At 28.1% G+C, this 16995-nt stretch overlaps 2 protein-coding genes and 2 pseudogenes across 5 annotated transcripts; 2 read left to right on the forward strand and 2 right to left on the reverse strand.

Moving 5' to 3' along the window:
* Positions 1–442: 442 nt before the first annotated feature.
* Bm18431 lies at positions 443–682 on the reverse strand (annotated as a pseudogene). The gene has a single exon. A coding segment is annotated over exon 1 (240 nt).
* Bm17197 (Uncharacterized protein) lies at positions 490–3331 on the reverse strand (the record flags this gene model as incomplete). Its single annotated transcript, XM_043082987.1, has 5 exons — positions 490–555; positions 2335–2494; positions 2618–2791; positions 3084–3170; positions 3273–3331. 5 exons carry the CDS (start codon positions 3329–3331, stop codon positions 490–492), a joined length of 546 nt encoding a protein of 181 aa, XP_042938921.1.
* A 1680-nt stretch (positions 3332–5011) lies between these two features.
* On the forward strand, positions 5012–8216 carry Bm11446 (kinesin light chain, putative; the record flags this gene model as incomplete). Of its 2 annotated transcripts, XM_043082988.1 has the most annotated exons (8): positions 5012–5104; positions 5189–5308; positions 5436–5582; positions 5713–5787; positions 6383–6567; positions 6770–6878; positions 7227–7313; positions 8022–8216. In XM_043082988.1, 8 exons carry the CDS (start codon positions 5012–5014, stop codon positions 8214–8216), a joined length of 1011 nt encoding a protein of 336 aa, XP_042938922.1. The 2 variants fall into 2 exon arrangements, with proteins under 2 accessions (XP_042938922.1, XP_042938923.1); XM_043082989.1 differs by lacking the exon at positions 7227–7313.
* Positions 8217–14813: 6597 nt separating this feature from the next.
* Positions 14814–15101, forward strand: Bm18432 (annotated as a pseudogene). The gene has a single exon. A coding segment is annotated over exon 1 (288 nt).
* The last annotated feature ends 1894 nt before the right edge of the window (positions 15102–16995 follow it).

Consider the following 16995-nt stretch of genomic DNA (forward strand, 5'->3'; position numbering starts at 1 on the left):
AAAAATCACTTAGATTGAAAAATCTCTTAAGAAAAAATAGAAGAGAAATTTTGTTGTTTCACTATGTAACAATTAAATTTTTGAAATTTTTTATTGTCAAATCCTTAATAGAAATACAAAAAAAGGATTTTACTCGATGAATAACAACGCAGAAACCAACAATTATCCAGCAATTGCAGAAAAGAGTATTAATTAAATCTGTGGAGTTTTAGCTCTTTTTTTTTTATTTTATTTGCTAGTAGCTCACAGACTTTCATTTCTCTCCTTGGATTCTCAAAATCCTAGCACATTGTGTGTACGTATCACTGTGCAGCCCTGATGGAAGTACAAAATACCCATGCAAAATCGCCTCAAATTCGTTTATTCTAACATCATTTTTGGATTTCACCCTTACATTCTTTATTAATCATTTGGTATATCGTGTAAGTAGACAAAATTAGTCATCCATAATGTACAGAGGAAAGTCATCAATCGATACGAGATAACTAATTACCATAATATAGCAGCGGCAGCAGCAGCATTCCATCGGTACTTCAGCATTGCCAGTTGCAGCGCCTATAGCTAAAAAAATTCATATGAACATTTGGCTGAAGGAAAATGTACTGCACCACTCATTCATCTCTGCAATAAGCTTTACTGTAATCAAAATAAACGTGGCACATTCATTCATATTGGTTGTTGTGCGTACGTGCATATTGGTAAAATAAAAGATGACAACTTTTTTGACGCTTTTAGCTTATTTTACACGCAGTCTATGGTTATAAGCAGTGTTGCAATGAATGATTTAGAAAAAAATGCAAGCGTTAATGCTGGCATGACTCACTTTAGTGTTTGAGTTGATGATATGCCCTTACAGCAGCACATAAATAAACAGCCGTAAATCAGAAATGCCTGCATGAAATTTGCAGACATTATGCAAGCAAAATACAACAAAAGACTATAAAATTCGCTGCCATCTTTAAATTTATGCAAAAAACACGTGATAAAAGACCATACATGGGTGGAACAAACTTTAATAATCACTGAGCAAATTATAAGTAGCGTGTCAAAGAGTGCAGAGAATATCTAGTGTAATTTATCTTCTTTTGGTTTCCATTTTATTATTTTTTTTATAATTAAAATTGCTCATTCAAATAATACTGTGAGAAAAATTTTACCTCAAAACAAAGATCATCATTGCTTGAATATATTACCGTAAGCAAAATGCTGGATAATTTTAAAATATTTGTACTTTTTTAATGAAGATTCAATTTAATTCATATTTTACCTCAAAATCAAAAATAATTGAAAATGACGCACAAACTTAACATTGGAAGGCTAAAAGCTTAATTAATGAAATAATGTTTAATAAATATAAAATTTAAATAATAATTTTTATGAAAATTATACAATTTTTAAGAATTTTTGTATATTGACTATCAAATTGTAAGAACTATTAAAAAATATTAATTCATCAAAAAAATAGATAAATAGAACTTAGTTAATTGTTTGATATGCATTGTACGGGAACTGCTCGTATACAGTGTGGCCATCTAACAGCTTGAATAATATGATAAACTTTAGGCCCAGATTTAGACTTAGGATAAACTTAGGCTTAAGTTTTATTTCAAACTTTAAATTTTCACAAAAATCAATTTTTGTATATTAGACTAAAAGTTAAAATGTAGTATTATCAAATTTCATTTAAATTAACTATGAATACTATTGAAAATAGCAATTCATTTAAATATATATATATATATATATAATCAACTTAATTGATTATTTTGCATGTATTGTACGGGAATTGATCATTTTAAGGTGTGGTCATTTGACAGTTCAAAATAATAAAATAAATAATTATATTTTGAGCAATATTGTAGCAGCGAAATTACTAAAATTTTAATTAGTCATAGTTTTAATTCATTTTTGCGAAATAAATTGATTTTTATTTCAAATTTAAATGTTGATTTTTATGTAAATTCAACAATTTATAAGAGTTTTTTTATAATAGACAAGGGAAAAAATTGTAGTATTATCAAATTTCATTTTAATTAAATGCTAAAACCATTAAAAAAAATAGATATTTTGAACTTAATTGATTAATTTATATGCCACCCTTTCAACGTTTCAAACTGCCTGCAGTTTGAAAACAGAAATAGTAAGAAAATATTGTTGCACAAATTGTTCTTCGAGTATCGATATAGAATTTTGTAATCGTTTTGGTGCATTATAAAGGATGAAATTTTCGATGAAATCATATGATTTTATCAGTACGAAGTCAAAATATGATTATATTTCTTCTACAAATTGCGGCATATAATCATTTCTTAAGTTATTAAAATTATAACTTACCGATGTTCTTGTTTCCTTCTCCTTGTGCCCCGTGTATGGCTCTGCTTGCGGCACTATCAATTCTCTTGGGAGTTGCTCCGGAAGATCTTTTAAATCAGCTGGTTCTAACTTTTCCGGAGGTGACGCAGCCATTGCTTCTTGCATGGCAGGAACCGGGATTCTGATTGTTTTCGTTCACCTGAAACAGTTTTTTATTTATTGCAAATTATTTGGCAGGTAAGTTGATATCTAGTTAGCAAATTAATACAATTGCTGTACAATTGCTGCTAAAACTTAAACTTACAGGACGAGTTTACGTACTGCCTCCACCGGTTCCTCGATCTTCATTGGTACCCCCGGTACCTCAGGCTCTTCTCCTTCTTCATCTTCTTCTGGCAGAGGGGTCCACTCTGCTTCTGATGGCCAGTTCTCGGCCTCATCATATCCATTTTCAGGCAGAGTGCCCACTCTACCTCTTCTTCATTAAATTCAGACTCCTGAGGTACCGGGTTCTCTTCCATTGCTGGCTGCCCTACCAGTTCCTCCATCCTCCACCCCGCCTCTGCCATCCTTTCTATGAGCGACTGTTCAAATTGAAAAAGCTATTTTTTACAGTCACTTTTTAAATTTGAGACAGTGCAAAGTTTAGCAACTCTTTCTTCATACTGTATCAATTTATAAAAAAAAAAAAAAAAAATAATAATAATATAAAAAATAAAAGCAAAAAAGAAGACAAAGTGAAAATTACCTGAACAGTCCTGCTCACGAACCTTTGCAAAATCCGGTACATCTCCGGCTCCCTTTTAAGGTATTCGAAAAGCACTTCGATTTCTTGATCCTCCATAGGAGCCGCAATTCTATAAAATTAGCAAACTTATCATTCATTAAGCACAAAGACCAGTGACATAACTATTATTTACTTATGGTAAAAAAACACTGATTTACATATTTTAATTTACCTACACATAATTCCATTTATGCTAATCATTAAATATCCCATACTTTCCCTGATACTCATAATTCTGACACAACAAAAAGACAGGAAAATAGTGACGAAAATGAACATTCATGATAATAGTATTTCTCTGCAATCTTCCGCGCTCATGAAGATTTTCTTTTTTTTTTTTTTTTTCATCTAATATACGGAGACTGTTCCATCATTTTTTTCTTCGAATATTTCCTAATAATAAAAATTTAAATTTGAATTAAAATTCAATTTTAATTGCAAGAATGATTTATACCTATCACTATTTTAAAATTTAATTAATTTTGCTGCTGAAATGATGTTTAAAACTCAGTTATTAAAGTTGAATTTATTATTTAAGTTGAAAAATGACCACACCGAGTGTAATCAGTGACCATACAGAACATAGAAAATAATCAATTAAGTTCAAATTATGTCTTTTTTTTCTAATTAAATTATGCTTTTAAGTTTTTCAAACACTTAATTAAATTGAAATTTGCTAGAACCAGAACTTATTTTTAAGCTTTATATAAAGGAACTAATACAAATTGCAGCATTTTCCTAAAAATAAGAATTTAAATTTGTATTCAAATTTAATTTTAATTGCAAGAATGATTTATAAGTATCACTATTTTAAAATTACTTTTCATCCTTTTTAGTAAATATGAAATTAGTAAAAATTAAAATGTTTTTAATATTAATTTATAAAAACTTTTAAAAACTGTCGAAATTTCTTAAGTAATTCTATATAGAATTGTGACTAGAAATAATTTTAATATTTAAAAAATAATTGAAATCAATTATAATTGCAGATTTAATTAATTTCTGCAATGAAAGTTTGCTTTAAAGTTGACATAAGATGTCAAAAAAAGTCAAGCAGATCAAGTTTAATGCAAATAAAAGTAATCAATTAAGTTCAATAAATGTTTATTTTTAAATGAATTAGTAGTTCAAACACTTAATTAAATTGAAATTTGTTTGCTAGAACCAGAACTTATTTTTAAGTTTTATATAAAAGAACTAATACAAATTGCAGCATTTTCTTAATAATAAAAATTTAAATTTGAATTAAAATTTAATTTCAATTGAAAGAATGATTTATAACTATCACTATTTTAAAGTGATAGTTATAAATTATCACTTTGATGAACGGTCCCTTATCGTATGAATAGTGTGAGCAATGATATTAGCACCATCAATAATAGCATCCTTATATCTTTCTCTCTCTCTCTCTCTCTCTCTCTCTCTTTTGACAACAAGTTTGGTTTTTTGATTAATCCAGCAACATTTATATGCATTTTATATTTATATGCAACATTTATATGATATTTCGATCTCGACTTCTTCAGTTTTATTGTTTTTTCCTTCCATTGCTTTTACTCCATTTGTCATATTCTTTGAGCTTAATGTAGGTGAAAAAAGCGGGTAAAGAGACTTTTGCGGTGGAAGCTTGAATGGTTTGTTCTTGGGTTTTAACATTTTAAGTGATGTTGTTTGTCTACCTCTTTAATAGGTTTTGTCATTCACTTTACGTGTTAGTTGCATTCACTTTACGCGTTAATTTCTCCTTTTGTTGAGGTATCCATGACCACAGATTTTATAAATAGCGACGTTTTTGAACATTTTTCACCTTCTTTACAATTTGAAAAATATCTTCAAAGATTCAAAAAAAAAAAATTTTTTTTTAATTTGGTTATGATATTTTTTAGGAAAAAAATAGTGGATATCGGCAGAATGACAGTATTATCACAGGAAGAGATCTTACGAAGTAAGCGTACAGTTGTGCAGGGTTTGGAAGCACTGAAGAATGAACATGAATCGGTTAAGGTAAATAGACAAATATTCCGATGATTTTCTGAAAAAGCGATCTTAGAATTCGTTTACTCTTCTAAACAATAATTACCATTACAGGGTACATTAGTGAGTGGTATTCAAGGATTGCATGCTGATGAATCGGCACTTAGTGAGGAAAAGACACATATTGTGGACAGAAATTTGGAAATGTTACGCTTAGGCATCGAAGAAGCTCAGGTTAGAATTTAGTTTTTTTTTTTTCTTTTTTTTTTAACAAAAAATAATATTTTTCTTTTTTATTCTTTATATCTATCAGCAGTAAGTCAGTAAAAGTTCGGGATTAATTTTATTAAAAGTAATTTAGGTTATGATGGCATTAGCTGGTCATCTACAGGCAGTAGAAGCCGAGGAACAGAAGTTGAAAGCGCAAGTACGAAGACTTTGTCAAGAGAATGCATGGCTTCGAGATGAATTAAATTCAACGCAGCAAAAATTGCAAACCATTGGACAGGTTTGTTGACATCAATTAAAGAACAAAAAAAGAATTCCTATTAAAGGACAAAAAAAGAATTCCTTTTTTACGATTCTTTCTAATTTTTGAGCTTTTCTCTGGCAAATTTTTAACAACAATTAAATTACAGCAAGTAGCACAATTGGAAGAGGAAAAAAAGCACTTAGAATATATGAATTCGATCAAGAAATATGATGAACAACAGGTTACTGCATTTTGGTTTCTATTTCATATTCTGAAAATGTAATTAATATTTCATATTCTGAAAATGTAACTTAATGTTTCCTTCATTTTTTCTCTTCACAAAATGATAGAACTCGTTGCAGTTTTCTTTTTGCCTTTTCTTCTGCTTATTGGATATGAGATTCACAGTATTGTATTCGTCATAGTCTTAATATTTTGAAGCATTCATGCTAAATAGAATTAATAGTTAATTAATAGTTTTCTCGTTGCGAACAACTACAGAGTTATCTTTTAGTTGATTAAAATTTGCTACAGAGTTACCTTTTTAGTTTGGTTAAAAAAAAATAACGTATGAAGTTGTTTTTTAATACTAATAGTATATTTTTTACAATCGGCACATTGCAGTGTGCTGGCAATATGTATTTTTATAGTAGATAAACATACTTCTTGAATGTTACGAATATAGAATATCACACAATTTTGTTTATATTTTTGCCTTCCAGTTTAAAGTTTTTGTATATTTGGGATCAGTCTTTATCTTTCTTCAGTGATATCTTTACTTAAAACTTTTGGTCATGTTTCTTCTGATGATAATTTTTAATTCAGTGAATTTTCAGGATGCTGAAATCCTCTACAAACAGATCTTAACTCGTGCTCATGAACGTGAATTTGGGAAAGTAGCGGATGACAATAAGCCAATTTGGCAAATTGCTGAAGATCGTGAAGAGAATAAACATAAAGGAGGTGATACAAGCTCGTATCAGGAATATGGTGGTTGGCACAAAGCTGCAAAAGTTGACAGGTGATTTGTGAAGTATTGAAGTCTTGAGCTTATCACTTGCATTCTTTATGTTTTTTTCGTGGAAAACAGGTGAAGTATGTTTTTTATCTAAAAAGTTCTTGTTTCGCAAAATATGATTTAAAAATATTGTGGCTTTGCTTATTTTCGATTACTTGTTTTTTTTTTTTTTTTTCAAATTCAGAAACTGTAGATTTTATTGTAGTCCAACAGTAACCACCACGTTAAAGAATCTTGGAGCATTGTACAGACGTCAAGGGAAGTACGAAGCAGCGGAAACTCTTGAAGATGCTGCATTGCGAGCCAAAAAGCAGGTAAGCTATTGTTTATTTTTAGTTTCATTCCCTAAAGAGAGTTCAGACATTAACTGAGAACAGGTAACCATGAAGGATCCGAATACATTATTAGTTTAGTTTTATTTTGATTGTTGGATTATTTAGAAGCGTTTAGTTGCTGTAACAAATTGCATTTCAATTATTCTTCATATTTTAAACCTTGTGTAGAAATTTTATGCATCAGCTGACTGTGGGATTGTTGACAATAGCTTTAACTATTTTAAGTTATCTCATCTTTATTTTCATCTTAGCAACTTTTACCTTTCTCGGTTGAAATTTTAACTCTTTGAAATGTGATTTAAAAATGGGCATAAAAATGGACAGTAGTGCTTGGATGCAGCTCATCAAGCGAAAGTAGCTCGCTTGATTGCCGAACATACAACTAATTTATCACCACCTCATGAAGGTGTTGAGGTTTGTTCAAACCGCTTGTGTTTATAAATATTGTCTTATGATATACACAAGCTTTTGTCGCATTTGGTGTTTTTTGTGTTTTGGTGTTCAGTACCATAATATTGCAAAAAAGTGGAGTTAATTTAGAAAACTCTGATTTGAGCAATTTATTACTCTGTACTGGTGGTAGTAAAGTACAGTCGACAACACTTCAAATTGATACCAAATCCTTATAACGCTTCTTTTTCATGTTCGAAATTCTGGTAGTGTAGAAAAGGATGTACTTCCTTCTTCATTCTTGACGTTACAACCTTAGTATATATGTGTTATTTTTCCTTTTGATAACGAAAGGGGTCTGTAAATTTACGATGTTGCTTCCTTTGTCAGATTTTCACCTCTTGCATGCATAAATTTTGTTTCGTGATGTTGTCCTGTACTCGGGTACATTTGAAAGATTCTCCTATCATGCTCATTTCTGTCATCGTTCTTTATTCTTCAAAATTTGCAGTTATTACTATTTTTGTGGAATAGTAGTAAGAGAAATCGAGCATATCAATCGTAATATTTCTTATTTTTGTTGATTGTTGTGTTGTTATTGTTTTTTTTTTCTTTCTCTCTATTTGGTTTTATCTTGTTGCAAGTTTCTTTTTTCCTCATAGAAGGAAAAAAAGAAAACTTAATGATTGTTTGTTCAAGTGAATGTAGTGTATAGTTTTTGATTATTTGCAGCATGAACCGCCTGTGTCTGGTCATCAGTCAGCATTAACAGCTACTAGTACATATGCGGATGATTCGTTAATGTCACCTATTACTACTGCTACTGCTTCAGAAATACATCGTGGTATGACTCAGTCACAATCATCATCTGGTTTAAAATCACGTTTATTCAATGCACTTGGTCTACAACAGCCACCACAAACTTAATATTGAAAAAAAGAAAAAAAAAATTCTTAATCATTACCTGGATCTTCTTTTCCTTCGGTTTGTATTGCTATATGCTAATTTGTTGTTTCGTTTTTTTCGTCATTTTTTGTGAATTTTTATTTTTTTTTTTTTTTTTTTGTGGTGGTTATTTGCTTTTTATGGATTTTGATGGAAGAATTGCAGTAATATAGAGCTAGCTTATTTCAAATACTGCAGCATTGTTCATTTTTGTACCCAAGTTTTAAACATTGATTTCTCTAAAAAAGTGTTTTTTCTTTTTAGTTCTTTTTAGCTTAACTACTTTTCCTTTTCTCATGCCATTACTTTCATTTCACTACTTTAGAATTTCAATAGTATTAAAATTGCATCCACTATTTTCACTATTTCTTTAGTTGATTTTCGTAAGTCCCAGTTTCGTCGCTGATTTTATTAGGTTTTTTATAAAAATGTAAATGAATGTATGCCGATTTGTTTTTATGTATATTTCCAATTTCTCTGAAGTGTGATATTCCTATGTTTGTAGAGAAATCTGAAGTTGATATTCCTTTATTTGTAGGGAATTTTGTAATGCTCATAAGATATTTAATTACAGTACGAAGAATTTAAATGATTCATTTTTGCCAATTTGGCTTCTGTATAAAATTTTAGAGAACTGTGGTTTAACTGTTCTATTTATACGATATATTGCTAAATCTTTTACATAGCTCACAGTTGTCCCCTTTGACCTTTGATGTTGCTACCATCTTATCTGCTAAGTCGGGTATAATCTAAGTTACCATATTCGGAAGAAATGATTTTGGGGAAAAGTTCATATTGAGAGATTTGGAAAATTGGATGAATGAATCGGAAAAAAAAAAACCTGTCAATTAACTGTGAGCAATATTTTGCAATCAGAGATAAATAAAACAGAATGATGAAACGGATGTTTTGGCTTAAGAATGACAAATGTTATGGAGTTTTGATTTCCTCTGTATTTTTGAAAAAAGACTTTTGTGGATAGAAATTTTTGAATTTTCGAAACCAATGAAATACTGAAAAGGGAATTTTTCAGTTTTTGGCAGAGCGCGGAAAGTGAATGAGGGTGAATTCAAATAATGGCCGTTGGATTTTCCTTTCCTACGGTATAACAATACTGTATTAATTGCAAATTTATAAAATTAATAGTTATTTGTACGCCGTAACTTGAGTTCTTTTTTTGAGAAATTAAGATTTTTTTTTTTTTTTGAATAAGTTTATTTTTGGATTTGAATCCATTTTATATTTCTTGGTTCTTTTATTCCTTTTTTTTTTTCAACGTTGATAGCCATATTTTGAGCGCAAAAAAGATTGTAACATTGATTTGTAATACAAGTAGATTGTCCTTTTTTTCCTTTCTTTTTTGATTTGGAGATCAATTAACCATTGATTTCATTACTTTCTTTTATAAAAAGGTAGTGTTATTATCAATGAGTGACTGATATATAAGCATCACAGTTAGGATTTTTACCTTTATGTAAAAATAAAGATAAACTTAGATAGATTAATATAGGTCTCGTTTTAAATGTACACTGAAATAGTAGCTTTTAATTTTGTATTACTTTAGAAAAGATTCAAGCCTTGTCATTAAGCGTTTATAATTGAATTTGTTTAATACAGTTTTTGTACCTACGAAAATTTAGTCTTTTAATTTTAAATGAGTATAAAAAGTCTCAAATGCGCGTCCTTTATGGAAAGGTGCATGTGAGTATTTGGAACCGTAATGTAATCATTATTTTACTAGTACACTTCTTAGCATACATCAAGCTTTATCAGAAATTATTCTAGCTTTTTCGGTATTTAATTATCTCTAGAAATTTATTTTTTTTTTTTTTTTTTTTTTTTGCTGAATACGATATTCCCGTAAAAGAAAGAGATCATATCATAGATGTGCTATTTTATTTCTTTTGGTCTTCGCCACAACGACCCACAGCGTTACATGGTGCCTTAAATGCTGATCGATTCCAATAATGTATTTCAAATCGGGGTCTCATATAATTTCAACATTCTTTCATTTCTGCATAGGCTTTTTTTCGTGTTCATAACAATTATTGTAGTTTTAATATAACTATAAAGTTTCTTTTCTAATTTTCTAATCTTTCAAATCCAACTTTCTGTTCTTATATGATCTTTTGCATCCTTTTCACTTCCTTTTCTCTTTATAATGAAAAATAATTAATAATAATAATAATTGATTGTAGTAAATAACAATAATTATAAATCTATTGAAAAAAATTTAATTCAAATCATTAGTTAACTAATCGATGATATCTGTCTTGGCATATCTGATTAATTTACAACGATTGTAGTGAAATGTTATGATATGATCAAATTTCAGAGAAGATTGAACAGAACGATAATTTAATCGTTGAAAAATAAAGTGAGTGAAATGTGATCTGAAATTTTGTGCAAATTTAAGAGTGCTTATCAAAATTTATCCTAATACTACTATCACTTGAATACTTTTCAAGTTTCTTCAAAATTTTTACATTCTTTTAAATAAAAACTCTTTTAATAAGTGAAGTTACTCTCTTAAGAAGTTACTCTGTTAAGAATTTGCTATAATTCGTAATGAATGAATGAATGAATGTCTAAAATACAAAAATAAAATTATGCATTTTTCAATTAAACTAATATTTGTTACTAGCGATGCTATTTGTCTTTTTTGTATCACTGAGGAAAATTTTTACATTAAAATAAATTTTAGAAATAGAAATATTAGAATAAATTTTAAGGATTAATTTTGAAGAATTTTTTTTTTAAATTCTAAATTATTTAGATTACATTATTCACACCAATTTCTATACTGAAATTTGTATAAAAGCCTAAACGATTCAAAAATAATTGTTTTTTGTTTTTTAAAAAAATGATTTATAAAAAAAAAAATGACTGATTTTAAAATATTTTAAATTTTCAATTAATTTTTTGCAAGAAGACAATTATCAAAAGTAAAAATATAAATTCTTCCATTTTGGAAGAATTTATATTTCTCTTTCTCATCGACAATTTTCAATACCGTCAAATATAAAAAAGCGAAAAGCAAAATGTCAAAAGAAAACAGAGTGACACAGTTTGAATGCAGTGAAGCATACTAAACAATAACATGCAGATTATTGGCTAGCTTTTTGCCTAGGTTCTTGGCTATTATCTTCTTGGCTAACAGTTTAATATATACTAAAGAGCCAAATGATTATTGAGAAGAGCTAAATCAAAATTATAAAAAAAAAAAAAAATGTCCATGTTTTAGAATGAAAGCTAATATGAAAGCTAAATGAAATTTGATTGCTATTTATAGAAGTAATTTTAGAATATAGCTAAAAGGGATTAACTGTTAACTTTCAATAAAATAGCAAAAAAATTTCATTTATTCCAATTTATAATAATTTCTTCTTAAATAATTTTCAAAAGACAATAACTAATCTTTTTGGGACTTTTTAGTTCTTAAAATACAAAAATTAATTCTTAATACTTGTTTAAAAAAAAAAAAATACACAAATACAAAAATTAATTTTCTCCGTAATATTTGTTTACTCGCAGATGAAAAACTAAAACAGTACAAAAAAAAAAAAAAAAAACGGAATGATTATAGCGTATATTCATGATAGATTTTTAATTCAACATTACTTGAAAATAGATTATCATTAAAGGTAAACATCCTTCTTGATTTTATTGATTTATTGATTAGTCATTAAAGATAAACAATTTCCTTTTTCAGTATAAAATAAGCTAATCAATTCTTATTTAAGGCTAATCATTTACCTGATTATGATAGTTCTGATTACGGAATTCGAAAATATAAATATGTGATTAATTATTACGTGAAAAATAAAAAAAAAATATTCGATCCAATTAATTTATATTAATGAATTTTATATCTTGGATGATAATTTAAAGTAATTTTCTGTCACAATGACTATTTTTGACATTTTATGGTAACTTAAGACTTTAAAGTCAACTTTAAAGCAAACTTTCATTACAGAAATTAATTAAATCTGCAATAATAATTGATTTCAAATATTTTTTAAATATTAAAATTAATTTTAGTCACAAATCCAGATAGGGTTACTTAAGAAATTTCGGCAGATTTAAAAGTTTTAATAAATTAAATATTAAAAATGTTTTAATTTTTATTAATTCTGTTTCAAATAAAATCTGCCAATGCTGGAAAAATACATTTTATCTAAAAATAAACATTTATTGAACTTAATTGATTTCTTTTATTTGCACTAAACTTGATCAGCTGACATTTTATTTACTATTTTTGACATTTTATGCTAACTTTGGACTTTAAAAGTTTACTTTAAAGCAAACTTTCATTGCAGAAATTAATGAAATCTGCATTTATAATTGATTTCAAATATTTTTTAAATATTAAAATTAATTTTAGTCACAAATCCAGATAGGGTTACATAAGAAATTTCGACAGATTTTAAAAATTTTAATAAAATAAATACTAAAAATGTTTTAATTTTTAATAATTCTGTTTCAAATTAAATCTGCCAATGCTGGAAAAATATAATTCATTTTAAAATGAATTTTTTGAACTTAATGACTTTGTGCTGCATAATACATTTCGGTCATGTATCATTTTATGATGAACTATCAATAAGTTTAAAATTAAATACTGTAACATCTTAAAACAGAACCGGAATTTCGGATAAAGGGAAGCAAAATGTAATGATGATAGCTTATGAGATACTGCATCAAATTCAAATATTCATTAAGCAGATTTTAATTTTTGCACAACAAACGTTTTCATCATTAAGATGGGATTTGTTTATGAAGTCGGAATTTCAAAAGATTCCATCAATGATGAATTACACAAAAGATGTGACAGATGATACCTTTTTTATCTATAAAGCATTTTTGGACTTATGCCGAAAAGAACCGTTAATACGAATTCTCGCATTCAGTCAGTGTCGCGATATCAATGTAATCCTTCATTATGGCTTACAATGTATATCAGCAAAAGATGTCACAATAGAATATGATTTCCCGTGGAAATGCAATTTCTCTGTCAATGCAGTAGGTATTTTACAATATGGAATTGTGTTTTCATAATGTACCCTATTTTTTTAATTTTTTCTTTTGTGCTTCTGTAATCTTAATTTTTATTCTTTTTTTAAATTTTTTTATTAAATTTTTCTAAAAATGTTTTTAAACTTTATAAACACATTAAGTAAATTATATTTAAAAATATTTGAAAATCTTTATGTTAAGATTTATGTCACAATTAAATTAGATTATCATTCATCTATTTATTCTGTTGTGAATGAATTTTGCACCTGGTCTATTACTTTATTCTAAGTAATTTGGACTTATAAAATAGATTACTTTTGGAAATATTGTGAGTGAAAATGAGTAAGAATTTCTTCTTCTTTTGCATTATATTTATATTGGATATAAGATTTGGCGCAAAATGTTCTTTGATATGGTAATGCAACGAATATTGTGGTATGCTTAGAACAAAAAAATAATAAATAAAGAAAATTGAATATTAAGGGTGTTAAAGAAAATTGAATATTAAGGGTATTTTTCTGCTAAAAAATTTAGAAAGAAATATTGGTAAGTGAAAGAAATCGAATGGTTGCTATCCCGTTGCAATTGCTCCCGCGGAAATACCAAGATACTTTGTACGTTTGTGTGCTACCCCTCTACTGGTACTGGAATTATGTTGCATTCATTCATTGAGGTATGCAATTTCTATGTTTCATTTAGTTAGGATAAAAAATTTGTTCTGTCTTAGAATTTGATGTTGCAAATTTTGAACCAAACTAAAATATTAGTTTATTGGTTTAACCAAATTTTATTTTTTGTTTCAAGTTCTAAAATATTTTTTCTGTCCCACGCATTTAGGCATTTTTCATTTGAATATATCAGATTAATGCATTAATTGAACGAAAAAAAATTGTAATACATAAGTTACAAAATTTTAGTCCAAATATTTAAGACAAATCAAATCAATAAAAATCTGCATTAATTAATAGAAATAATTGAGAGAAGAAAAAAAAAGTTTATATAGAAGAACGATAATACACATAGTACAAAGATGTTAGATTGAGATTTAGTAGAGACCAAAGAAATATTCGAAGAAAAAAAGGGATGGAAAAGTCTCCATATATTGGATGAAAAAAAAAAAATCTCCATGAGCGCGAAAGAATAAAGACTCATGAGCGCGAAAGATTGCAGAGAAATACTATTATTATGAATGTTCATTTTCGTCACTATTTTCGTGTCTTTTTGTTGTGTCAGAATTATGGTTAAAAGAAAGGATCAGGGAAAGTATGGGATATTTAATGATTAGCATATATGGAATTATGTGTAGGTAAATTAAAATATGTAAATCGGTGTTTTTTTACCTATGTTCTTTTACCATAAGTAAATAATAGTTACGTCACTGGTTTTTGTGCTTAATGAATATTTGATTAGTTTGCTAATTTTATAAAATTGCGGCTTCCATGGAGGATCAAGAAATCGGAGTGCTTTTCGAATACCTTAAAAGGGAGCCGGAGATGTACCGCATTTTGCAATGGTTCGTGAACAGGACTGTTCAGGTAATTTTCACTTTGTCTTCCTCTTTCTTTAAAGTTTGTTCCACCCGCTGTATGGTCTTTTATCACGTATTTTTTGCATGAATTTAAAGATGGCAGCGAATTTTATAGTCTTTTATTGTATTTTGCTTGCATAATGTCTGCAAATTCCATGCAGGCGTTTCTGATTTACCGCTGTTTATTTATGTGGTGCTGTAAGGGCATATCATCAATTCAAACACTAAAGTGAGTTATGCCAGCATTAACGTTTGCATTTTTTTCTAAATCCATACAGCGGGTGGAACAAACTTTAAAGAAAGAGGAAGACAAAGTGAAAATTACCTGAACAGTCCTGCTCACGAACCATTGCAAAATCCGGTACATCTCCGGCTCACTTTTAAGGTATTCGAAAAGTATTTCTATTTCTTGATCCTCCATGAGAGCCGCAATTCTATAAAATTAGCAAACTTATCAAATATTCATTAAGCACAAAAACCAGTGACGTAACTATTATTTACTTATGGTAAAAGAACATAGGGTAAAAAAACACCGATTTACAAATTTTAATTTACCTACACATAATTCAATTTTATGCTAATCATTAAATATCCCATACTTTCCCTGATCCTTTCTTTTAACCATAATTCTGACACAACAAAAAGACACGAAAATAGTGACGAAAATGAACATTCATAATAATAGTATTTCTCCGCAATCTTTCGCGCTCGAGAGTCTTTATTCTTTCGCGCTCATGAAGATTTTTTTTTTTTCATCTAATATATGGAGGCTGTTCCATCCTTTTTTTTTCTTCGAATATTCCTTTGGTCTCTACTACATCTCAATCTAACATCTTTGTACTATATGTATTATCGTTCTTCTACATAAACATTTTTTTTTCTTCTCTCAATTATTTCTATTAATTAATGCAGATTTTTATTGATTTTCTTAGGGATGAATAGTCAAATAAAGGCTACGTACAAATTACCACTTCTGATTTTTGCACAATTTAATAAGATTTTTTTGGCAATTCTTTCTTTCATGTTCTATTTCGTACCGTCGTCTAAATTTTTATGTTATTATGGCATTCACCAGGTACTGTATTGACCAAAAACAGTGCAGTTATGGGATATGTTTACAAAAAGTCTTTTTGATTTACTGCCTAAACTTTGAAAAAAAAAACTTTTTTGAACTATCCACGATGACTTAGCTCGCCCACAAATTTTCGATTATCCATTTTCATTTTTATTCCAAACATCAATTTGATCCCTCTTACTTCTTCTATTATTGAAATTTACTTGTCTGGTCTTGTAGTTTATTTTTTAAATGCTTAACTTCCTGACCTCGACATTTTTTAGAAAGTTAAAGCTAAGTAATTTATCAAGATAGCATTACCTACATATATCGTGCAGTCTTTTCAGTTGCAAGACAAACTCTTAATGGAAAATATCTTTTGGAATAGTACTTTCTTAACACTTTCGATATATATCCATTGTTTTACTCGTTGCTTCATATAATTATGTATTTTTTTTTACTATGCATTTTGAATTAAAGACTAACGATTTCATAACCTTTATCATAACCACTTCTTATTTTCTTAATTTTTACCTTTAAAAATTTAATTTGATTGATTTTTTTTTCCTTTTGTTTCAATATTTCTGCAATTTTTAGCATATAATTCATTCCTTTAAGAATTACTTACTACTTAATTATTATTATGATAGAATGATTTGAATTTTTAGAATTAAACAGGAATAAAATGTAAATTTAAAATAACTTTCATTATAGTTTCATTACATATATAAAATTAAATATCTTGAACAAATAATTGTTGTCAACAATGTTTTATTCTTTTTTTTAGTAATTTTTCTGCTAAACCAATTTTTTCTACTCTTTCAATTCTTATTTAATTTCGTTTTAATTTTGTACAAATTTGTTTTAAATTATAGCAAGAAATCTTTATCTATTCTTATTCTTTGTCTAATAATTAGATAAAAGTATTGATTACATCAATGGAAATCTTATAATTACTGTTATCAGTAATCTAAGTGCATCGATTTGGTCATACACACACACACACACACACACACACACACACACGCACATACATACATACACACATACACACGCACAATACACACATACACACACACATACACACACACACACAGACTAACCAATCTATATTTCATTCATAGAGACATGAAAACATTTTCGTTTGTGCATATAGATACTAT

Source organism: Brugia malayi (assembly GCF_000002995.4).
Source record: "Brugia malayi strain FR3 genome assembly, contig: Bm_061, whole genome shotgun sequence".
In the NCBI taxonomy this organism is placed as follows: Eukaryota; Metazoa; Nematoda; class Chromadorea; order Rhabditida; family Onchocercidae; genus Brugia; species Brugia malayi.